The sequence below is a fragment of the Mus musculus genome, chromosome 19, assembly GCF_000001635.26.
Source record: "Mus musculus strain C57BL/6J chromosome 19, GRCm38.p6 C57BL/6J".
Classification (NCBI taxonomy): Eukaryota; Metazoa; Chordata; class Mammalia; order Rodentia; family Muridae; genus Mus; species Mus musculus.
Window position 1 is genome coordinate 47,609,734 of NC_000085.6, and position 25,206 is coordinate 47,634,939.

At 39.7% G+C, this 25,206-nt stretch overlaps 1 protein-coding gene across 3 annotated transcripts in view; it reads left to right on the top strand.

Moving 5' to 3' along the window:
- Slk (STE20-like kinase) overlaps positions 1-25,206 on the top strand; it is a 65,228-nt gene that overhangs the window by 29,715 nt on the left and 10,307 nt on the right. For 2 of the 3 annotated variants that reach the window (NM_009289.3, XM_006526827.4), the window contains exons 3-13: positions 1,842-1,890; positions 2,169-2,318; positions 5,463-5,535; positions 5,673-5,867; positions 6,789-6,870; positions 9,458-9,586; positions 9,870-11,219; positions 12,503-12,633; positions 12,838-12,961; positions 15,572-15,751; positions 17,915-18,007. In NM_009289.3, coding sequence (NP_033315.2) covers positions 1,842-1,890; positions 2,169-2,318; positions 5,463-5,535; positions 5,673-5,867; positions 6,789-6,870; positions 9,458-9,586; positions 9,870-11,219; positions 12,503-12,633; positions 12,838-12,961; positions 15,572-15,751; positions 17,915-18,007 — 2,556 coding nt within the window. The remainder of the gene's footprint in view (positions 1-1,841; positions 1,891-2,168; positions 2,319-5,462; positions 5,536-5,672; positions 5,868-6,788; positions 6,871-9,457; positions 9,587-9,869; positions 11,220-12,502; positions 12,634-12,837; positions 12,962-15,571; positions 15,752-17,914; positions 18,008-25,206) is intronic. The other variant, NM_001164639.1, reaches the window with a different exon arrangement.

Genomic DNA, 25,206 nt, shown 5'->3' on the forward strand with positions numbered 1-25,206 from the left:
CTTGCATGGAGGTGCTAGAACCAAGCCTGGGTTCTCTGGAAGAGCAGCTAGTGAGTGCTCTTAACTGTCGTGCCGTCATTCTGGCCTATCAAGAAGGTTTTTTATAAAACAGAGTTTTAGATGCATTTTTTAGAATCTGGCTTGAAATCAAGAGACTTTCCTCTTGGATCTGGCTGCTGCTGGTTCGGAGCTTAGCTGGGTTAGCTCACTCTTGAGCTTGTTTATTTCTCAGAGGATAAAGTTAGCTTTCAAATTATTTTTCCGATCATGTAATGATTTTTAAAATACATTGTTATTGGTACGCATTTGTTAAAATTATTGTAGTAGCCTGGTGTGGTGGTGCACACCTTAATCCCAGCACTCAGGAGGCAGAGGCAACTGGATTTCAGTGAGTTGGAGGCCAGCTTGGTCTTCACAGTTAGTTCCAGGACAGCCAAAGCTATATAGAAAGATCCTGTCTCAAAAGACAAAAACAAAAGAAAAAATTTTAAGTGAGAGGGAAAACATAGGGAATTATACAGTTTGCTAAAATATTATTTTAAAGAGTATAGTTATTATTGGTGTCATGTCTTCTAAAATACTTGTTCAGGGTTCTATCAGAATATTTCTAAATATTGCAAAATAAAAACTCCTAAGCAGTTTAAGAAATAGACTGGGGGCTGGAGAGGTGGCTCAGTGGTTAAGAGCACTGGCTGCTCTTTTAGAGGTCCTGAGTTCAATTCCCAGCAACCACATGGTGGCTCACAACCATCTGTAATGGGATCTGATGCCATCTTCTGGTGTCTCTGAAGAGAGTGACAGTGTACTTGCCTATATAATATAAACAAATCTTTAAAAAAAGAAAGAAAGAAATAGGCCTTGATACTATTGCAAAATAAAAATTTAGTTTACTGTGAGGGACAATATAATAGGCGCCATTAATATAAATTAATATAAATAAATAAATAAATAAATAAATAAATAAAAATAATCATTATAGGATTATAATTGTGGGTATGTGACAGTGATAATTGAGTTTGAATCTGTTTGTCTTTTTTTTTTTAACCTAAAGAAAAGGACTTGGGGGATGGCTTCGTGCTTAAGAGCATGTTCTGCTCTTGCAGAAGACCCAAGTTTGGTTCTCAGCACCTGTCCTGGGTAGTTTCTAGCTGCTTGTAACTGCTTCCTGGGGACCCAACACCCTTCTCTGGCCTTCAAGAGAATATATGTTCACATATTCTGGCATAGGTACATACACATAGGATAATTAAAAATAATTTAAAATAAGCCTGCTTTTTTCAGAATTTATTTATTGAATGATAGACAATATATTTGGTTACTTAACATTGTAGTAGTTAATTGAAAGATGAAGGTAATGAGATATTTCAGTAATAAGATCTTTAAAATGTATAGATAATATTACAGTGATTGCACAATGTATACTTGCTAATTTTAAAAAAGAAAGGATATTAAAAATTGTTATTTATAAAAAATGGGCATAACTGGGTGTAGTAAAACATGCCTACCAGCTTTTAAAGGTAGATACAGGGGCATTGCAGATTTGAGTCTAGTCTGGACTCAGATCTGAGTCTAGCCCAGACTGTAGGGAAACCTGACTCAAAAACAGAAAAGAAGAAAAAAGGAAAGGTGTGTGTGTGTGGGGGGGCATACTTCTATACCATTTTCTCCTTGTGAATTCTGAGAAGAGCGTCTCTTCCGACCAGTAGCTGACGACAAGGAGTCCTTCATGTTTGGCATGGTACTGCTTCTATAGCCTAGATGAACCAGTGGCTTTCCATTTGTGTGTTCTTGCTAAGTGCCGAAAGCTGGTGTCATCACCAACACTTTTCCTTTGTGTGCAGATCCTCATTGAATTCTGTGCAGGGGGAGCAGTGGATGCTGTGATGCTTGGTAAATATCTCGGTTTTCTGTTTGATTCTTAAATTGTTCTCGAATTTCAACTGTGTGTACATAAATGTAATTTTAGAATTCAGTACAGTAAGAAATCAACTTAATTATATTTTAGATAAATGTAATCATGTGATGTTGAAAGTCTGTGACGGGAAAGTAATTTTTGTAGATATTTAGCTCTTTTAAAATAAATGACTTCATCTTTGAAAGATCACAGTGGAGGGATGCGCTGAGAAATACTTAATTATATAAACATTTATTTTACTTTCTCCTTATAGAACTTGAGAGACCATTAACTGAATCCCAAATCCAAGTAGTCTGCAAGCAGACATTAGAGGCATTGAATTACTTACATGACAATAAAATCATCCACCGAGATCTAAAAGCTGGCAATATTCTCTTTACCTTAGATGGAGACATTAAATTAGGTAAGTTATTTCAACATTTGAATCTGCGCTCTGAGATTGACAGTGGAATGGATGACTTGCTGCTGTTTGGCCTACCCAGACATGTAAACCAGGGAGAAGGACTGCCAGCTGTCCTGTAAGCAATGCAGTGGTTAAGCATTTGCCAGTCCTTAGCGTCCCTAAGTCTATGCATCTAATGACACCTAGAAAGAAAGTAAAAGAGGGCGTGTTCTGTTCAGAAGCATGGATTTGTAAAACACTAGTCAAGATTTCCTCCTGTACGTTTTTTGAGTATAGATTGAACACTTGTAAATGCTTTATATTTGGAACATAATATAATGCTAGACTAAAATTATCTTTATGACAACATACCTAATATGTTTTTGTTCCACTTGTTCTACCCAGAGCCTTATATTTCTTTTTTTTTAAAAATAAAGTGGCTTTTTTATTTCTTTTTAAAAAAAATGATTTATGTATTTATTTTATGTATATGAGTACACCGTTGCTCTCTTCAGACACACCAGAAAAGGGCGTTAGACCCCATTGCAAATGGTTGTGAATCACCATGTGGTTGCTGGGAATTGAACTCAGGACCTCCAGCACCCAAGCCTTGTATTTCTTAAGCAATTGCTCTATCACTAACACCCCATGCCGTTCTTATTTTATTTTATGGTATACACATTAAACCAACACATAACCTTAGGTTTGAAAGTAAAATAAGTGTAAGGATTAGCATTTAATTTTGTCTTTCATATCAAAGGAATAAATGGTGAATGTCATTTATTAGTTATAGATTAGATACAGAATTAGATGTAGATTTTTAGTCAGGATAGCTAAGTTCACACGTGGACATGCAAGGAGAAGATAGAGCCTTTTAAGAAGTTTTTCTAAACTGGACAATTTCAAGCAGTGCTGTCCAAATTTTTTTTTGGAAAAAGTAAAATTATTCAGAAGCCATGTTGATATTGGTTCCAGTGATTCTACCCATCTCATTCTACATTGTCACAGCGTGCAGTTGGACATGGGAGGTGCTAAATTTTATCCTTGTTGTGCCATAAAGAGATACAGAAATCCACGAGGAAAGCTATGTAAGGTTTTAGACAGGAGCCTTGGTGAAGCTTGAGTCATGACTTAGGTGCAGACATTAGACCGGGCCAGTCCCCACCCCAGGTCTTTCATGTGCTCATCTGACCTCAGCCCCCACCCCACCCTTTCCACATTTGTGATGACTCCCATCACCACTCATTTGTTTCTTTATGGGCTCAGTTATCCCTTTTTTATCCCCAAGAGTTTGAATTTGCTCATATAAATTTTGACTTTCTTTTGACATCTCTGTAAATTACATATTTCTTCTCTATTCCTCTCTTTACATAGTAGCATGCATTCTCATCGAGTTAGCATTGTTCCAACTAAGAGAGTAATATTTGATTGTTTGAAGGACAAAAAAGGAAACAAAGAAAGATTATCACAGTGGTTTGTGACTTCTCCAAAGTCCACAGCATGTACACAGATACACTGTGTACACGTGGGTTTAAATTCCCAGTGACTGGATGGTTAGGAGCATGTTTCTTAAAAGACTCCTTGAGGAGGCAGGAGTGAAATCTAAACGCTGGGTCTGGCCACTAGATGGAGGCTCCCCTTCAGCCGCGTTTGCTGATCCTGTGGTGATTTCAGTTCCTGTCTGTTTCCTTCAGGTAGTGAGTTCGTGGATAAGGCAAAGGCTTTTGAGGGGCTTGATGCGTCTCGAGTTTGATAGAACAAGTTGTTTTGTGCTGCATTATAAGCAGGTGTCAGGTACATTTCTGCTAGGACTCTTTTCTCACTACTGGGTCCTGAGTCCAGGTCTCACATGTGCCAGGAAAGCGCCTACCAAGACGGGCACCCCAAGCTTATTTGTCCTCAATACCCAGATTTTTTTTCTTTAAAAGAGGCTTCAAAATGAATTATATCATTTTTCGTCTATTATTTTTGATAAATTTATAATTAGTTAATTCATTCTTCATTACTGTAAGTTAACAGTTTTATAAGAAGAGGTTCTCTTTAGTTGTGTACTTGGGACAAAAGCAGAAAAATGTTTTATTTAGTTTTAAAGATAATTAGTTGGTTCTGAGTTCTAAGGTTAAAAGGTAGGCTGGACCTCTGATGAAATTACCATGGCACTGTTCTTTATAACTTAAATCAGAAACAGTAAAGCTCCCCATGTGTTCTTTGTAATATCATTAAGGGTTTTTATTTTTTATCTTTGTTTGTTTATTTATTTATTTTTAGATAATCTTACTCTGTAGTCTAGAGTAACTCTAAACTCCTGGTCTTGCTGCCTGAGCCTCTGACGCACTGTGATCACAGGTGTGCACCGCTACGCTCATCTTTTGTAGTGTGGTTTTATGATGCCTTTGCTGTCAGAAAGGCTGCTTTGGTATAATTTCTGTTTTTTTCACACTACAGGAAAGTATCTTCACTGATTTAACTGTTGCATGCAACATTTGGCATTTGTTTTGAAGTACATAATTGTTTTAATTTAGAGTGACAGTTTTTTCAATTCAATTCTGAGAAATTTATCATCGCTGTTATTTGTTATTTGAGTGTGTGTAGGTGGTTTTCAGTATATCTATGAAGGGAAATTTAGCAATCTTTTGGAAAGATGCGAGAAAGAAGATGGTTAGGATTAGAGTGGTCAAGATAGCTCAGTGGGTAAAGTGTCTGTTGTGGTATATGAGGTCCTGATGTTGGACCCTAAGAACCCATGGAAAAGCTGGGCGTGGTGATGGATGCTTATAGCCCATGTGCTGGGTGCTGGAGACAGGAGGAATCCTAGTGCTCCCTGGCCAGGCTGGGTTTGCCAAAATGGTGAGCTCCAAGCTCATTAAGAAGGAATGGTTTCAAAAGTAGGATGAGGAGGACTAGGGGAGAAGACACCGGACGTTGACCTCTGGCCTCTGTGAGCATGTATGTACACACTCTACATGCATAAACGAGCACATATGTGCTCTGCACAATACACACCAAAATTAAAAAAAGAATTAGACTGGCAGAGAAGTTCTTTGTTTTTACCTTTCAGTAAGGGAGGCCTCACTGAAGACTTGACCTGCTCCCCTTTACCCCATTGAATACAGTTCATCATACTTAAGCTGTCATTAACATTATTGTATGATTATTTATTTCAAGCGGATTTTGGAGTATCAGCTAAAAATACCAGGACAATTCAAAGGAGGGATTCATTTATTGGCACACCATATTGGTAGGTACTCATTTTTATGAATTTATACTGTTAGTTGTGTCTGCAGTAATTACTTTGTCCACACATAGTCATTATCCTGACTATAGTTTAATGACTATTATTTAAACATCTTAACTTTCATTTTCCTTTCTTTATAGGATGGCTCCTGAAGTAGTCATGTGTGAGACATCAAAGGACAGACCTTATGACTACAAAGCTGATGTTTGGTCCCTGGGTATTACTTTAATAGAAATGGCTGAGATAGAGCCACCTCATCATGAGTTAAATCCAATGCGCGTGCTGCTGAAAATTGCAAAATCTGAGCCCCCAACATTAGCACAGCCATCAAAATGGTGAGCTAATTTAAAAGAAGTTTTGTTTTTTTAAAGATTTGTTTATTATATGTAAGTTCACTTAGCTGTCTTCAGACACACCAGAAGAGGGCATCAGATCTCATTACAGATAGCTGTGAGCCACCATGTAGTTGCTGGGATTTGAACTCTGGACCTTCAGAAGAGCAGTCAGTACTCTTAACCACTGAGCCATCTCTCCAGCCTTTAAAGAAAGTTTTTAAAGAACCAAAACATGATGTTCTGTTCTTTTAGTTTGCTAAGGGTCTTTAAGTTTGGGGATGTGGCGCAAAGACTGTCAGTGAGGAAACTGATGTGGGTCTGTTTCTAGGACTTGAGGACCTGGGGAGATTGCTCAGCCATTAAGTAGCACTGGCTACTCTTGCAGAGGGTCTGGGTTCAGTCCCAGCACTCACTTGGTAGCCACAGCTGGCTATAATTCCAGGGGATTTGATGCCCTCTTCTGGCCTCTAAGTACTAGGGCATGCACTTGGTATATGGAATGCAGGTGCTCACATCTATACACAAAGTAAAATTAAAACACCTGAGAAAGACTTACGGCTTAGGAGAACCATTATAATAACTGACAGGGTTCCGTGTGGAACATTTTCTGTTCTGTAAACAGTGGAGCCCATTTACAGCTGATATGGATTTTGGAACTTAGTGTAACAGTTTTTGTTGCATTTCGGTAACTTGTGAAGATACAGCTGCATCTTAGTGAACATCTGTGTGCCCTGTCGCATGTATGCCTAACATATTTACAGACTATGTTTCATAAAGTCTTATTAGTCTTCTTACCTTATTCAATTAATACTAATCAATACTAAAGATAATGAAACTAAACACAATTTATTAAGGAATTTTGTTTGATTTTTTAAAAAATTAATAACAAGGAAGTAAAATAAAATACATTTTATTCTGCAGGTCTTCAAATTTTAAGGACTTTCTAAGGAAATGCTTGGAAAAGAATGTGGATGCGCGGTGGACCACGTCTCAGCTGTTGCAGGTGAAGTGAGGACAGCGTGATAACCAGGCAGATTGTTTAACAGTGTCTTTGAACGAATGCACTCTCAGATCTGTTCACTCTTCCCCTTTCCACTTGCGTGTGTCTGTGGAAAGCCATTATGTCGCTGTTTACATTGCTTAGGAGCACGTGTTGTCATTAGCAGGCATTTAGTGTATAAATTGTCTCTCCTGTGTAATTATGTTCTTTTTTATTGTAATAGCTATTTGTATGCTGTCTCTAATGACTGAAAGCTAGTACCTTATATGCAGAGGCTATGAGCTCATGAATCTTTTTACTTTTTCCTCTTATTTCAAGAGTTGAGGGTACAGTTAGTAGTATTGACTTTAAAAAGGGATGTGGGGCTGAGGAGATGGCTTATTTAGTAATGTGCTTGCTGACCAAATGTGGAGACCTGTAATAGTACAGGTCCCCAGAATCCATGTTAAAAAGCCAGGTGTGGTAGTACCTGCTTTTGATCCCAGTGCTGAGGAAGCAGAGATAGAGCCATTCCTGGGTATGTTGGCCATCCAGGGTAAACCAAATTGGCAAGTCCCAGGTCAGTGAGAGATCTGTCTCCAAAAAATAAATAAATAAATAAATAAATAAAAAGGTGAATGGTGCTGGAGGAAGAATGACACCTGAGGTTGTCCTCGCCTCTGCATGCACATGTGTACTGCACATGAGTGAACATGCGCACACACACACTCACACACATGGAAGATGGTTAGATAAACTTGATTTTATTTTAAAGTAGGGCCTGTTCCTTATATTTGAAATAAAAGTGTGTCACTATATTATCTCATAATATTAGAGATAATACCAAATCCTAGGTCAGTTGCTGTAAGGGTGTGTGTTGTGTAATGCCAGTGTGGTAGTGTATTAAGCTGAGCTGTTTATGGCGATAGGGGATAGGGAAAATTGACTTGCTCTGTTTTAAAAAGTATATCTCTATGTCCCTAAACACACTTCCCAGTATTTCATTGCTCCTGTATGTGAAGATCTTAACCTATAGCAGACTGTATTAGCTGGGGCTCCCTAGAGAAACAGAACCAATAGAGAGCAGAAGCGATAGAATTAACCTCTATATGCAAACAGATTTTATTATAGTGAGTTACAGGCTATAGAATGACTATTTCAACAAAGGCTGTCTCCCTTTGGAAAGTTTAAGAATCCAGTAGTTGTTCAGTTTATAAGGCTGGTGTCTCAGCTGGTCTTCAGTGTGTGGTGGAATTCCAGACAAGTAGGCTCTAATGCCAGGGAAGGAATGGATTTGCCAAGAAGAGTGAGAGGGAGCAGGCAAAGAGTAAAGAAAAGCTTCCTTCTACCCTGTCCTTTAAATAGGCTGCCAGTAGGAAGTGTGGCGCAGACTTAAGGTGGATCTTCTGCTGCAGAAGGTGGAACTTAGGGTAGACCCCATTACAAATGGTTTGATCAAGAAAAAGTCCTCACAAGTACACCCCGTAGCTTGAATTTTAGCTAATTCCAGATGTTAGCAACTAAGAGTAGCCACCACACAGACATTGTTATGATCTGAGAGCACAGAGATGAGGGAAACGTCCTTTACTTGACAGTGATGTTAGGATCATTTGAAAAAGCAAACAGGCATTTGTAGATACTTTTAACAGAAATGTAAAGGGTTTTGTAACATTTTTATTAATATTTTGACAGGATTTATGTAGATGCTAATGTAAAAAATCTGGGTAGTGTACATGCGAGTGCTGTGCGTTTGCTTTTCCACGCCACAGTGGTGGTGTCCTTCCTGTTTGTACTGATGCTTGAACTCAGCATTGTTGCTAGTTTGGCAGCCAGCGCGTTAGCCCACAGAGCCATCCCACTGGCCTCTTGTGGTTACGTGTAAGGAAGGGATGCCTAAACTTAACACTGGCTTTAAGTCTTAAAGATTGTAACGATGGGCTGGAGAGATGGCTCAGAGGTTAGGAGCACTGACTGCTCCTCCAGAGGTCTGGAGTTGAATTCCCAGCAGCCAATGGTGACTCAAAACCATCTGTAGTGAGATCTGATGCCCTCTTCTGGTGTGTCTGAAGACAGCTATGGTATATTCCCATACATAAGATAAATAAATCTTAAAAACATTGTTAATGAAACTTTCAAACATAGAAAAACCAAATGTATCTTCTATTCAGTCATAACAAGTTGTTTTAATTATTGACAAAATTCCTTCAAATTATAGAAACAAAATAAAACAGAGGTCTGCAAGATGGCTCAGTACAGGTACCTGCAACCAAGCCTGGCAAACTGAGTTTGATCTCCAGGACCACATGGTACAGAAAACTGACTCTTGAAAATCTGACCCCCTCATGTACACACACACTAAATAAATAATAGTGTTTTTAAAAAATAAAAACTCAATTATACAAAACAAAATAAAATCCAGCTCAGGCAATTTTTAATTTTTGCTCACTCCTGTCTTCTTCATTTTTGTTTCAGGTATAATGTTTGAAGTTATGTATGTTTTTATATCCATATTTCATAGTTTTTGACACAGAAGGATCTTTTTATATATTTAAATTTTACAAGCATTTCAGTTACCATTGAGCATGCTTTTTTTTTTTAAAACAATCAACAGCATCCCTTTGTTACCGTTGATTCCAACAAACCAGTCCGAGAGTTGATTGCTGAGGCAAAGGCTGAAGTAACAGAAGAAGTTGAAGATGGCAAGGAAGAAGATGAGGAGGAGGAAGCAGAGAATGCTCTGGTCAGTGTCATTAGGAGTGAGATGTGGTTGCACATGGATCTGAGGGTGCAGAGCAGAACCTTCAGTTAGAAGTGGCGCTAGGAACAAGGTTTCCTATGTCACCTGTTCTCATCATGTTCATTATTGAAGATGGTTACTTTTCAAAGTTATTTTTATAACCTCAAGTTTTATAGAACATAGCTATTAAAAATATCATCTGAGTATAGATATATAAAGCCATTATTTGGATGACTGTCTTGAGCTCAACATTTTTGTACTAATGATGTATAAAATCTTTTTGTAGCCAATACCTGCAAATAAACGTGCCTCCTCTGACCTCAGCATTGCCAGCTCTGAAGAAGATAAACTTTCACAAAATGCTTGTATTTTGGAATCTGTGTCAGAAAGAACAGAACAAAGTACTTCTGAGGATAAATTTAGCAACAAAATTCTTAATGAGAAACCTACGACTGACGGTCCTGAGAAGGCTGTGGATGAGCATGCAAGTGATGTGAACTTAGAAACTGGGGCTGAACTAAATGACCAAACAGTAGGAATCCATGAGAATGGGAGAGAGAAGAAAAGACCCAAGCTGGAAAATCTGCCAGATACACAAGACCAGCAAACTGTGGATGTTAATTCAGTCAGTGAAGAAAATGAGAATAATAGAGTAACTTTAGAAACGAACACTGATTGTCTGAAACCAGAGGAAGACAGAAATAAAGAAAACCAAGAGACACTTGAGAGTAAACTTATACAATCTGAAGAAATTAATGACACACATATTCAAACAATGGACTTAGTTTCTCAAGAGACTGGAGAAAAAGAAGCAGATTTTCAGGCAGTTGACAATGAAGTTGGGCTTACAAAGGAAGAAACCCAAGAGAAATTAGGAAAAGATGGTACAGCTCAAAAAGTTATAACCAGTGATAGAAGCAGTGAGGTGGGGACAGACGAGGCTCTAGATGACACTCAGAAGGCTGCTGAGCTCAGTAAGGCAGCACAGAGTGGGGAAGGGGACGAAGCCCTGGCGCCTACCCAGACACTAGCAGAGAAGCCCACAGAGGGCCCTGAGGCCGGTGGGGCTGAGGAAGAGCCTCCTGGTGGAGAGAGAGTTGAGGATAAACAGCCAGAGCAGCAGCCTGCAGTGTGTGAAGCTGAGGGACAGTTAACCAGCACGTCAGAGACCACACGGGCAACCCTGGAGCAACCGGAGACGGATGAAGTTGAGCAGGTCAGCGAGTCCAATAGCATTGAGGAGCTAGAGAGACTTGTAGTTACTGGTGCTGAGGCACGGGCTCTCGGGAGTGAAGGTGAGGCAGCTGCTACTGAGGTAGATTTGGAGAGAAAAGAAAACGCACAGAAAGTGCCCGTTAAAGCAGAGTCCCAAGCTCCTGCAGCATCGCAGCCCAGCGAGCCTCACCCTGTCTTAATACCCAGTATTAATATTAATTCTGAAACCACAGAAAATAAAGAAGAAATGGGTGCTTTGCCAAAACCTGAAACCATACTGCCACCAGAGCCTGAACATGAAAAGGGAAATGACACCGACTCAGGGACTGGGTCCACTGTGGAGAATAGCAGTGGTGACCTGAACTTGTCCATCTCTAGCTTCCTAAGCAAAGCTAAGGACAGCGGCTCAGTGTCTCTGCAGGTGAGTGTGTCTGGGGCCTTGTTCGGTTTTGCTTTGTTATTTTGGCTTTGTTATTTGAATTTCTAGTTCATTGCTACCTTAAAACACTATTATATCAATGTAATACTAACCCTATTAACTCTTTTGGGGTCATAAGGCAATCAAAAAGAATTGGAGAGAAATATTCTGGGAATAACCTTCAGATTTTTTGGTAGAGCCTGTTCATTTTTGCAAATGACGTAAACAGGACAAGACAGTTTGTTGTTTTCATTTAGTTTCTCTTGCACATGTCTGAGTACAATTTTAGCAAGTTTAGTAAGGCTCCAAAGGGTCAGGATATGTAGCAAAAGAGAGGTTTTTTTTTTTTTAATGCATTGTATTTATTACTTTGAATGTTTATGGGTGTGTGTGCATATGTGCCATAAAGAGCATCTCCAGGCCAGGGGATAACTTAGGGGAGCCGGCTCTCTTCCACTGGAACTACTTCTGTGGGAACTAAGGGATGCTAATTATATATCCCTTGCTGTAGAAGCTGGAGAAATGTGAAATTTATAGGTTAAGGAAGGTTTTGTGTGTGCACACACACACGTGCATACGTACATTTAAAGCATGTCCGTGATAGAGGAATGCGGGGCTGCTGCTGCTGCCGCAGTCAGATTTGGAGGGGAACGTGAGTGAGGCCCTAGATCTGGAGGATGGAGAAGTGAGATGTGGCTGGAAGGTGCCCAAGGCAAACCTGAATTTTGACACAATTTCAGTTTCGTGCCTTTTCTCCACTTCCTGTTTTGGGACTCCTCTTCTCTCTCTTTCAGTTCCCTCCTTTCCCCTCTTTCCCTTTCTCTTCCCCTTCTCCTTGCACAGTTTTTTCTTTCATTCCCTCCCTATGCTTCTTGTCTCTTTCCAGAGTCTTGTATGGAGCCCTCCAACCTCTCGTCAAACTCCTGAGTGCTGGGCTTGGCTCTCCACACCCCCACCCCAGTAAACAAAGTAATTGTCTCCCTGTAGGGGTGAGAGCCACTCAGTGAAAGATGAAGAGGTTAATGTGTCAGAGTCACCATGCAGTGTCTAACAGCCCTGCACTTGACCAGAAGGCTCACTCTCACTTAGAGTTTGTTCTTTGTCATCTGCAAAGTTGAATGTGAGCTCTCAATTTAGGAATAAGGTGATAAAGCTGTTGTACAGATATTCCTACTGCTTTCTATGTGCAGCTCATAGCTGGCAAGACATCTTCAGTTTTAAAGAGGAAAATATCTTTCATGGGTGATATTTACACAAAACCTAACCCAAAATGAAATCTCATTCAGGAGACAAGAAGACAGAAGAAAACATTGAAGAAAACACGCAAGTTTATTGTCGATGGTGTAGAAGTGAGTGTGACGACATCGAAGATAGTTACAGACAGCGACTCCAAAACGGAGGAACTGCGCTTTCTCAGGCAAGTAGAGAAACAGTAGATAATTAACATGAGTTTTAACCTCTGTGCTGTTTCTGGAAACTGAAGAATAGACAAACCAGTAAATTCTTGGTTAACTTTAGATTATTTGAAAATTTGTTTTTGGTTTAAAATCCTCCAGTTAAAGCTTTTGTTTGAAGTATTACTCCAAAGTGTACTTTGCTTCTTTCTGTCGCACTCTGTCAGGCGTCAGGAACTTCGGGAGCTGAGGCTTCTTCAGAAGGAGGAGCAGCGAGCCCAGCAGCAGCTCAATGGGAAACTGCAGCAGCAGCGGGAGCAGATCTTCAGGCGCTTTGAGCAGGAGATGCTGGTGAGGCCTTGGCGTCTGTGCCCTGACGGCAGGGAACGAGACCTGGTGTATTTGAGACACGCCTAGAGTAGCTGCAGACACTCATCTCTGAGGAGGAGATTGGCCTGCTTTTGTCATTGCTCAGGCCTCTGGTTTCTGAGTTATTTTTAGGAAAAAAAACCAAAACCCTCTTGACAGGGCTCCGCAGTCCCTGCCTTCTCACTGGTTTATAGTAAACCAAGTCTCATGTGGAGTCTGTCGTGACAAGTTAGTATCAGGAGACGGGCAGATTGCTTACCCAGCTTTTAGAGATCCCTGTCACTGTGCGATCCAGGTTCCATCTTTCAGCTTCTAGTCTTAGGATTTTGTGGTTTGTTTGTTTTTTTAACTATTTTGAAATTAAATATTATATAATTTCTCCTTTTCCTTTCTTCTCTCCAACTCCTCCCTTGTACTCTCCTCACCTTTTAAATTCATGGTCTCAGACCTCTTTTTCTTTAATTCCAGCTTATGTCTATTCCTAAATATACAAATACAACACGCCCAGTTTGTATAATATTGCTTCTAATGCCTGGCGGTGGGGGTTTGTGAGATAGTCTGGGGGGGGGCATTGTCAGCCCAGGTGGGAAAATTGTATTTAGATCACACACACAAACACACACACACACACACACACACACACACACACACACACACACACACTGACTTATATGTCTAATTTTAGGTAAGTAGGTAATAAAGATTTCTTATGACTTTTTCAGATGTTTTTACTATGCTCTCCTTCTTACATATTGACCTTTGTCCCACTTCCCATTCTCACCACCGCCCTATTTCTCCCATTTCCTCTTCAAATTACATTTACCCCACTACCCTACTGTTCTCTTCTCTGTTGCATCTCCCCCTCCCCAGTCTCCTGGTTTCTGTGACTGCTCCGGGTTAGAGAGTCAAATATAAAGATTTGAATTAAGAGCTATCATGAAAGAGAATATATGATATTTGTCTTTTCGGGACTGGCTTAACTCAGTATAATCCTTTGTATTTCCATCCATTTGCCTGCGGATTCCATGGTTTCATTTTTCTTAATTGCTGCATAATATTCCATAGTGTGTCTGCATCACATTTTCAGGATTCGTTCCTCAGTTGAGGACATTTGGGATGATTCCATTTCCTAGCTGTCGTGAGCAGAGCAGCAGTGAGTATGGCTGAGTTAATATCTGTGGGTAGGCTCTGTCAGGTAGTAGCAAGGATCTGCCAAGCCCTTTGAGCATACGCTAAAGAGTGGTCTAGCTTAGTCCCCTGAGAGATGGAGTTTAGCTTTTTGAGGATTCTCCACACTAGTTTCCATAGGAGCTGCAGCTGTTTGCAGTCCCACCCGCAGTGAGTGAGCGTTCCCTTTCCCCACATCCCCTCCAGCATCTGCTGTCACTTAGTCCATTGCTCTTTGCCATTCTGACTGGGCTATGGTAAAAATCTCAAGGATTATTTTGATTTGTAATTCTCCAAACACTAGGGACAGTGAACATTTATTGACACATTTCTTAGCCACTTGTTTCTTCTTTTGAGATGTCTGTGTTTAGGCCTCAGGCCTCGGTTGTGAATGGGTTGTTGGTGGTTTTGGCTCTTTGCTTTTGAGTTGTGTGTGCTGGATATCAATCCTCTGTCAGAGTCAGACTGGCAGAGGTCCCCTCCTGTTCTGTGCGCCCCTGTGCAGCTGACTGTTTCTTCAGCTGTTCAGAAGCTTTTTAGTTTTGTGAAGTCCTCCTTATATCAATTGTTGGCCTTCGTTCTTGGACAACTGCAGTTCTACTCAGAAAACCCTTTCCGACACCTTTATCATCGAGACACTGTGCAAGTTTTCTGGATTCTAAAGTTTTAAGGCAATCTAGCTCGAGCTGAGATTAAAATCCAAAACTTGTTTTGATTTTTCAAATTTTCCTTTCTTCGCTGGCTTGTACAGTTAGGCCTTCGTGGCCTCGTCCCCACTGCTGTGACGTGCTGTGTACTTGTTGCTGAGGCCTGCTGAGGCCTTCAGTTCTTAGTTCTCAGTTGGGAAGGGAATTTAGGAGCGTGGTACGAAATCTCAGTGATCGTAGGTTGATCATCTAGTCTAATGTGTATGAGAAGAATAATATTGATGTTTAGATTACAATGCTTTGCAGTCTTATAATAACTGTTGAGGACTGTGGAGTGTGGGATGTGGCATTGTTAATTTTGTGTTTGGTCATCACAACTGGGTCCTGAGAAAATAATGAGAGATGTTCTCACCCAGTGCTTTTGTGGTCCTTTTTCCATAATTTTAATTTTTTAATTTTAAAATTTATGTCTTTTTCCTGGATTTTCCTGTATAGATTTTTGCAAAATGTTCTGTTTTTCAGTTTCTTTTATTTTTGAGGGCTTTTGTTTTGTCTTTATTTTGTGAGATAGTGTCTCAGTATATAGTGCTCATTCCTGCCGCCAATTTTCAAGTGCTAGAATTGCAGGCATGTGCTACCATGCCTGGCTTCAACTACCTACCTACCTACCTACCTTCCTTCCTTCCTTCCTTCCTTCCTTCCTTCCTTCCTTCCTTTATAATAAGTATTTCTATATTCAAAATTGTACAATGCTTGAATAGATTGCATTGTTTTACAGAGTAAGAAGCGACAATATGACCAAGAAATTGAGAATTTAGAGAAGCAGCAGAAACAGACAATTGAACGGCTAGAACAAGAGCACACTAACCGCCTGAGAGACGAAGCCAAGCGCATCAAAGGAGAGCAGGAGAAGGAGCTGTCCAAGTTCCAGAATGTGCTGAAAAACCGCAAGAAGGAGGTAAGTGAGCCGCTGCTGGGAACCAGCACAGCCGCTTTTAAAATGCAAATTGCAGACTGAGGCATTAGGAACAATGGGGGACAGAACACTGCTCATTTATTTGTTCCTTTGTTCTGTCTTCCAAACAATGATAGGCTGGCAGTTAGTGAAGTCAGATATTACCTTCATTTTGCTGCCAAGAAAACGGGAATAAAAGAGGTTTCAGTGCCTGTCTCACTTAACTTTGAACTAAGTCTTCAAATACAGACCAAGCTGTATTGCATTCTGCCATCCCCTCTTAGTAATGCAATATTTAGGGCCTTCTTCAGAAATACGTTTTCAAGAGAACTTAACCTCTGGTATTTATTAGTAGCAGTCAGAATTATCATGTACAATTTACTCGACATTTGAATTTTTCTCCATTAGGTTTATTGATTTTTTTTAAAGACATTTTTGCCAAGCAAAAACTGAATAGCTTGATATTCAAAATAGCATCTCTTATTATACCTTTGGGAAAAAATTATGCAATTATAAAATGGTTTGACTTTCCTGAGCTACTTCCATGTTGTGTAGCTGATTATTATCAGCTAGTAAAGAGGTTTTCCATGTATTGTCCATTTGTTCCTAGATTAAAATAAAATACAGGCAAGCAATTTTCAGAAACAATTTTATGATTTGTTTTACATCTTCAGTGCAGGTGAAGGATTTCCATTTTGGGGATATAAATACCCCAGGGGAAAATGACTATGGTCAGTTCTATTAGGGTTGGAAGACAATAACCAAGCTAGGAAATGCATTTTTACTTCTGTTACATGTCCCAGTTACTAAGATTTTAGCCTCTGACTTTAGCATTTGATTAAGAAGAAAACTGGACAGCGTGTTATTAACTCTTAAGGATATAGTGAGGTGGAACTGAGCATTAACAGCAAAGCAAGGACTTGATGCTTTCCTTAGGTCAAATGTTGGTTGCATGCAGCTTTATTTGTGGTAGTTAGCATTTCTAAAAGGTTGGTTTTATTGTTGTAATGTTTTATACAGAGTTGCTTCATATACAATGATAAAAATCTTTGTTAATTGAAAAAAAATCCTGGGTTATTTGTTGAGAGGCTAATCTTTGTATCACATTAAAGGATTTAATTCTAGATGAATACGTCTGTAGTTACTGTTATTATTTTGATTTTTGGATGTTCACTAGTTATGAGATGGTGTTGTGTTTATACTGAATAATCTTATTGTGTATTTTTACCTTATTGCTAAACTTCTTGCAATTTGGGAGTCTTTTGCTTTGATTGGTGATTTGGTTTCATGAAGAATTACTGTTGGGAACTTTATGGATACTGTTAAATCAAAATCAGTCTCTTTCTTTGCCAGTGGCATGTGGTGATTTGGAATCTGGGCTCTTTTGGTGCTTTGACTTGTAAACACATGCTTGTTTTTCAGAGCTGGACTATAGAGCTTTTGGTGGGTGAAATTCACATTTAGGCTTTTGAAAAAAAGAAGGAATTAAAAAAATGCTTCATTTTAAAATATATTTGGTTTAGTGTAACAAATCATAGCTTACTAAACTTTAAGATTCCTTGTTACTGCTTTTAAAGCTGACCAGCTTGGCTTCAGTTTTCACCAAAGAGAATGTTATCTAATCCTACAAAAAGTAGTCAGCTATATGCATTGTGTCATACCATGTATGAAATGGTATATTTTATGGAAAAATCTTAATGTCCATTGATTTGAAGTCCCACTTGCTTCTTCCCTTCCCTTTCCTACCCTGTTGTCATGAAGTGGATCATTTAGAACTCTACCTTTGGTATTGTCAAGTCAGTGGTAAAGTTTGCACTTTATAAATGACATTAGCTTTCCATGTGCTTAGTCCTAAACATCTGGATAGGTACGTCTGTAATTTCTGAGTCTATCGCTGTCCTCTCAGCCATAGTGCTGTGAGCGCTGCTTCTCTGGTGAATACACGAGGGCACAGTCAAGCAAGTGTGCTGTCCTGCCTCTTTCTGCACCGAGATTAAGCATGCTCTGTAGTTTTGCTCTTTCCCACCAACTAATGCTTCTGCTGATGCATGGTGAAAGGAATCTTTTTAACAGCTTTAGTCTTGATCTGTAGCTTTCTGCTCACACGCACACGCTTTCTGTGGAGGAAGTGTCATTCCCCACCGCCCGCGTGCTTGTGTACTGTAGGTTATGAATGAAGTGGAGAAAGCCCCCAGAGAGCTGAGGAGGGAGCTCACGAAGCGCAGGAAAGAGGAGCTTGCGCAGAGCCAGCACGCTCAGGTAACAGCAGCAGCTGCAGGCCACTCAACCAGAGAGCAGCCTTTCTCCTTCCTGCCTTAGCAAACCATGGGTGAAAGAGGAGATTTTAGCTGTAATCACCATTTAGTGTTGAGCTTTCCCCCGTCTGTTGATACCCAGCATCTTTTTTTTTTTTTCTTAAGTATGTTGAATTTATACTTGGTGACCTTTAAATTGCTAATATGAATAACTGAAATGTTTAGAAAGTTGATTACATAAAAGAAATGAATGCCTTAGGGTAATGCCTACTGTTTGCTGATTTTATCATGATGGAAGCGCTTGGGTCTAAGTAGTGGTTGCAGTGCTTGCTAGAAGACCTTTAGGAGAGAAGTGGAGGGTAATATATAACCCTGTGCTTAGAAAAAGAATGACTGGGAAGGCGAGATGGCTCAGCGGTCAGGCAAGAGCACTGACCGGTTTTCTGAAGGTCCTGAGTTCAATTCCCAGCAACCACATAGTGGCTCACAACCACCCGTAATGAGATCTGACGCCCTCTTCTGACGACTTCTGAAGTCAGCTACATCGTACTTATGAATAATAATAAATCTTTGGGCCGGAGCAGAGTTGACCAGAGCAAGCAGGGCCTACCAGAGCGAGCAGAGGTCCTAAAATTCAATTCCCAACAACCACATGAAGGCTCACAATCATCTGTATAGCTGCAGTGTACTTACAAACATAAAATAAATAAATCTTTTTTAAAATAAAAAGAAAAGAAAAAGAATGACTATTTGAAAACCATTTAGAATAAAAATGGTAAATTTTATTATTAAATGGTAGATCAAACATTGTTGCTTTTTAAAAGATCAACAACATAATCAACTTTAAAAACATTTTTAGTATATTTATTTTTGGTTTAGAATCTAACAGTTACGTAAACAGCATATTTTTTCTTTTTACAAGATGGATGAATTAACCAAATAAATGTTTTAACAAAATTTCCATGTTACCTCAATATATTATTGTCTTAATGTGGTTTTATGTGATAACAAATGATTTTTAAATTTTTGGACTTTGTAGGATCCTAGAAAGAAATACATAAGTATCAAAAATCCATTAGGAACCATGTCATAGACTGGTACTAAAGTGTGAGTGACGTGTGTGTGTGTGTGTGTGTGTGTGTGTGTGTGTGTGTGTGTATGCACGTGCATTTGCAGTAAAGATATTTTAAAACTACTGTTTGCCTATTGTCATTTCAGAGCTGATAATATTTTAATTCTGTGGGAAAAAGGGGAACTATGATTGTAGAATTTACAATTTTAATAAACTCAGGTGAATATAACTACTGTTTTTCTAGCTATAAGCCATTGAGGCACTTGTTCTTGTCCTGGAGCGGGATGACTAATTGAAGGAAATGGTGACAGACATAGGGTTTGCCATGTACCTAACACTTTTCTGATGCTGCAGTCTCACGTGAGCATCACTCTGTCTTAGAGGTGAGGAAGAAGCCCTGGGAGGTGGGATGACCCGTCACACACTGACATGTCTGGCAAGTGGTAAAACCAGGATTCCTGTGCAGACAACCTCAGCTCCAGGTTTATACAGTGGATCGCCACATAGCACACAGGCTTGCCACGTGCTTAGCCATCTGCTTTTGTGTTTATTACTGGGTGTTTTTTGTAAACAAAGTGAAAAGGAAGTCCTTGCTGGCTACACATATACTTCTGGTTAGTTTAGATTTCAAGCTAGATAAATAAGAGCAATATAGTTTTGCTTTAAAAAGGACAAAAAGATGGTTTTAGTTCTATCAATGGTAAGAGTTGAGAATTTATTGTTGAGTGAATTGAGTAATCCTATATTTTAATTTTAGCTTACCTTTTTAATGACTTCATGTAATTTAGGGAGCAGGTTTATATTTTCTCATGAAAGATAAAGTAGTTGGTATATTCTTTCTGTAAATTTAAGGGTTTAGAATGTAGCATTTCAAATGTATTTATTTCTTTGATAAATGTATTAAAACCTGGTAATTTTGCAGTCTGTTTTAGACTTTTAGAGTTGTTAAATCATGGCTGTACAGCCACAGAGCTGGTCCATATTTGACACCCAGACCCCAGGTTTTTCACTTCTCATAGGAACGTTTTCTCAAAGGTAAGGGCCGCTTCCCTGTGGACTAAAGAGAAGGATTTTTTTCTTTTCCTTGTCACACCCTTCTTCTCCCCCTTTTCTTCTCTCTTCCTCTCTCCTTCCCTCCCTTTGTTTCTTTCCTATTTCTTTAATTTGTGTTTTTTTTAAGAGGATAACATTTTTTAAGAGTTGTCATATGGAGCCTCAGCAGGTGCTGTACCCACTCAAGTGGCTTGTAAGCCTAAGAACACCACTTTAACCTGATTTATAAGCATCTATCTACCTACCTACCTACCTACCTACCATCCGTCTACATATCTATCATTTATCTATTATCTCTCCTAGCTATCGTCTATCTATTAATTATGTATCTATCTCTATCATCTATCTTTCTGTCTTTCAGTCAGTCATCTATGTGGACGAGCTTTTAAAAAGGAAATCTACTGATTTACAAATGAGTAGCACATTAGAGTTTGGAAACTACTGATGTAGTTCTCATCTTTTATCCTATAGGTGGGTAGTAGGTCCCTCTGTTAATTGATTTGGCCTAGGCCTAAAGCTCAACATTTGTACATTCTGTCCGTTTACACAAAGCCATTTAGATACCTGTATTCTCACCTGGGAGGTGCATTGTATTCTGATCCACAGGGTGTTGCTCAGGTCATGATTCAGTCTTTTCAGTTGTCATCTTGTGCAGTGTTCAACGCCCAAATGCAGGATGTAAGTCCGCGTGCTGTGGGAGGTGCCTTCTCTTTTTGTGCTTTCTTTGACTCACATGTGCCTTTCATTGTTAACTTCATTGACTGAAATGTAGACCACTAAGAGTGGATGCCAGGAATAACAGTAATGGTAGTCTGGCACAAACTCTGTGTTAACAGTGATGCTGAGAGTTCCCATCTGGTCCTCGTGTCCTTTATCCAGATGCAGAATGTGGGCACAGACTAGTGATCTGCTGCAGACAAACGGTCTGTGACAGCAGCAGCAGAGCTGGACACAGAGCGCCTGCAGTGGAGGGCTGTTTTTCTGCCTTCCCACCACAGAAATTGTCGTGGCTTTTAAGAAAAGGAAAGTGTCTTCCTGGTATAATTTTATCAACTTTGCACATGTGAGAAATTGAATGCTGTGATGAGAGTTCTATCCTTGTGTGAAGTGACACTTTGATTATGTATATAATTTAGATGTCCTAATTATGGATATGGTCAGAAAAGCCATGGTAAAAGTAGTGATTTTACTCGTGTGTAACTTGTCTCCATTCATTCAAATTCTCGATGATAATAAATATTGTAAAACTGTTATTATTACTATAGTTTGAAATTAAGTCTGAAATTCCAAACTGTATTCTTTCTCACAGTTGCCCTAGGAAAGGCTAGCTAATATAACATGTTAATTCTTGTTTGCGATGTTTGGTATGTACAACTGGAGCAGGTAGAATACAGCTTGATTTCAGCCGTTTCTGTTTTCCTCATTCTCAAATTAGATTTCAAAAAGAAATTGGCAGATACTTTTTAAAGCAAGAAATTATGATTTATAATTTCTTTTCTGATCATTACCATTTCTGAGTAAATTTGTTGAGTAAGTGATTAAATTTCATACAAATAGTTTAATTTGTCATAATCTTTTTCTGATAGTTTTTAGATGCAAAGCTGTAGTTTTAATGCTTACAATTGGTTAACTGACATAAAATTACTTATCGGAACTTGAGCTTGTACTTTTAAAGGCCATTGACTTTATAGTTTATTAGGCCATTGTTAGAAGTGACTTTGGCTTTCTAAGTTTGGGTTCTTTTGTTTTTGGTTCTTGTGGCTTCTACTGATTAAGCTCATAAAGGCGTTTTAAAGGCAGACGTTTTAGAATGGGAAATTTCTCTTAGTTCCTGTTCCTAAGAGCAATTTCTAGTTACAAATTGCCCTACAAATGTATTTTGAAGTTGATAAGTTTAATGAATGGGCAATAATACTAAATTTGAATACACTTATTTGAAGTAAAGAAGTATATTAATTTCTGTCTAAGGGTCTTTTTCAAGTAATGTTTAGCTCTTAAAAATGTAAAATATTTGCCTAGTGTCTGATCTGTATTGTCTGCTTGCTCAGTCAGCTGTGAGTCAACCTGATTGCTTGCTACCTCCGGTCAGGAAGCACGCCCACACCGCACTTTAGCCCTGTCTACCTTGACTTGGACTTGTTGGTCCTTATTTTGTCTTCTGAGGCAGCACAGCACATGACCTGTTCCGCCCCCTCTGGATGGCCATCTTAACCATTGCTCTTCATTTCGGAGTCCTTCTTAGTTTCTGAGCCCTTTGGTTCCAGCTTTGGTTTTCCTGTGGTTGGTTTTGAGCCTTCAGAAGTTTGCCACTTGGGCTGGGGAGATGGCTTACTAGTTAAGAGCACTTGCGGCTCTTTCAGAGCCTCCGGGCTCTGTTGCCGAGTCTCCAAAGGGCAGCTCACAATCCTCTGTAGCTCCAGTCCTAGAGGATCCAAAGGTCTCTCTACCTCCATGGGTATCGAGCATGCGCACTGCATGTGTGTACTCACAGGCAACACACACACACATGTAAAGTAAATAAACCTAAAAATATTCTTTTTAATGTGGCACTGTCATAAAGGACTAATGATTCAAGCTTATTGGCACTTGGGACCAATAGGTTGGTGCGCTTTGATTGATTGTACCTGGCATGTACTGAGTCAACCTGTACCTAGCACTGTACTAAGTACCTCAAGACAGTTCTTTTTGAACTGAGCTCCCACCTTGTGGAATCCAGATCTTGAGTACAGCAGCATGGCTACAAACTGCATAGAGAAGCTGACATGTACTTAGAGCGTGTCCTTTGCTCTCAGCTGACGTGCACTTGGTAGCATGGCCTGTGCTCACCTTTTTGTTTTCACATGTTTATTGCATGGGTCTATGGTTTGATATCTGACTTCTGAGTCTAAATGTAAAGTTGACATAAACACTAGTTAAGCTGTTGATGCAGATCTTTTAAACATCTATTATGCAACCCAATGATAGCATCTTAACCAATAGAAACTCCTTACTGTACCTTCAGGTCAAAGGTTTACTGAACAGGTTTGCATGTAGACATTTGCATCGAGGTTGAAAGAAACAGTATTTTAATGCAAATAATTGCTTTAGGAGAAGAGGGAGCTTGAGTCGATTTGTTGTTTGTTTTAACTGCTTAATAGGTGGCATGCAGATCTTAGAATTCTTCAATAAAACCCAGAGACTTTAATCTAGATGATTACATAAATAGACGCTTTTAGGCTGTGATAGTTACGTAGGTTGCTATGGTCGAGTAGCTAACTGTGTTTTATAGACACAGTTCACTCACCTGTCTTTCTGCTATTGTGTGTTTAGATTTATAATAAAACATACATAATGGCGGTAACATTTGCAACTCCACATGACACTCTCACAACAGCCTGAAATGACCAACTCCAGAGGCAGTGCCATCGGCCAACACTTGGAGGAGCTTTGCCAGCCTGTGTGCCTTAATGATCAGGCTGGTAGTGATCCAGTTCTTGTCCTACTCTGTCTAAGAACCAAAGAATAGTTCTGAAATAGAGTTGGGACTTGATTGTTTCCTGGATGCATGAGAATGGGATTATGGATTAAGTATTGTTTCAGTCCTAAAATGTAAACCCACAGTTTTTATTTGTGTATCATTTGCATTAAACACCATCTTCTGTTATTGCCAAAGGGGCATAGATCCAGACTTACTTTTTTTTAAAGCATAAATTCAATAAATATTTATTGAGTGAATTAGTGAGTATGAAATGTTTTGGTAGAATTTCTTTATTGTTAAGAGTTTTGAGCGTGGGTTCATAAGACGTCTCTTACTCCCCTCCGTCTGCCGTGCACTGTTTCTCACTAAGTCTTTTTAGACACAGGTTATAGGTTATAGCTCTGCCCTCCTCTGTTGGTGTAGCTGTGGGATTTCTTCCTTGTTTCATTTCTTAGAAAAATAGGGTCAAAGATTGTGATAACCTGTGTTTCTTCATTGCCTCCATTCTTAAAAGGAGCTTCTTTCTTACTCTTGTTCTAGTTATACTCCAGTGCAGCAGACACTCAGTTATACTCCAGTGCAGCAGACACTCAGTTATGCTCCAGTGCAGCAGACACTCAGTTATGCTCCAGTGCAGCAGACACTCAGTTATATTCCAGTGCAGCAGACACTCAGTTATGCTCCAGTGCAGCAGACACTCAGTTATGCAGCAGACACTCAGTTATGCTCCAGTGCAGCAGACACTCAGTTATGCTCCAGTGCAGCAGACACTCAGTTATGCAGCAGACACTCAGTTATGCAGCAGACACTCATTTATGCTCCAATGCAGCAGACACTCAGTTATGCTCCAGTACAGCAGACACTCAGTTATGCTCCAGTGCAGCAGACACTCAGTTATGCAGCAGACACTCAGTTATGCAGCAGACACTCAGTTATGCTCCAGTGCAGCGGACACTCAGTTATGCTCCAGTGCAGCAGGCACTCAGTTATGCTCCAGTGCAGCAGACACTCACTTATGCTCCAGTGCAGCAGACACTCAGTTATGCTCCAGTGCAGCAGACACTCAGTTATGCTCCAGTGCAGCAGACACTCAGTTATGCTCCAGTGCAACAGACACTCAGTTATGCTCCAGTGCAGCAGACACTCAGCTATGCTCCAGTGCAGCAGACACTCAGTTATGCAGCAGACACTCAGTTATGCAGCAGACACTCAGTTATGCTCCAGTGCAGCAGACACTCAGTTATGCAGCAGACACTCAGTTATGCTCCAGTGCAGCAGACACTCAGTTATGCTCCAGTGCAGCAGACACTCAGTTATGCTCCAGTGCAGCAGACACTCAGTTATATTCCAGTGCAGCAGACACTCAGTTATGCTCCAGTGCAACAGACACTCAGTTATGCTCCAGTGCAGCAGACACTCAGCTATGCTCCAGTGCAGCAGACACTCAGTTATGCAGCAGACACTCATTTATGCTACAGTGCAGCAGACACTTAGTTATGCTACAGTGCTGTAGACAGTCAGCTTCAGAAGCTAGAATTTTCATATTTTCCCAAAGCTGTTAATGAAACAGAGCATTTTAATTATGAACGGGATGTATACTTTTTATGTTTATTTTTTTGTT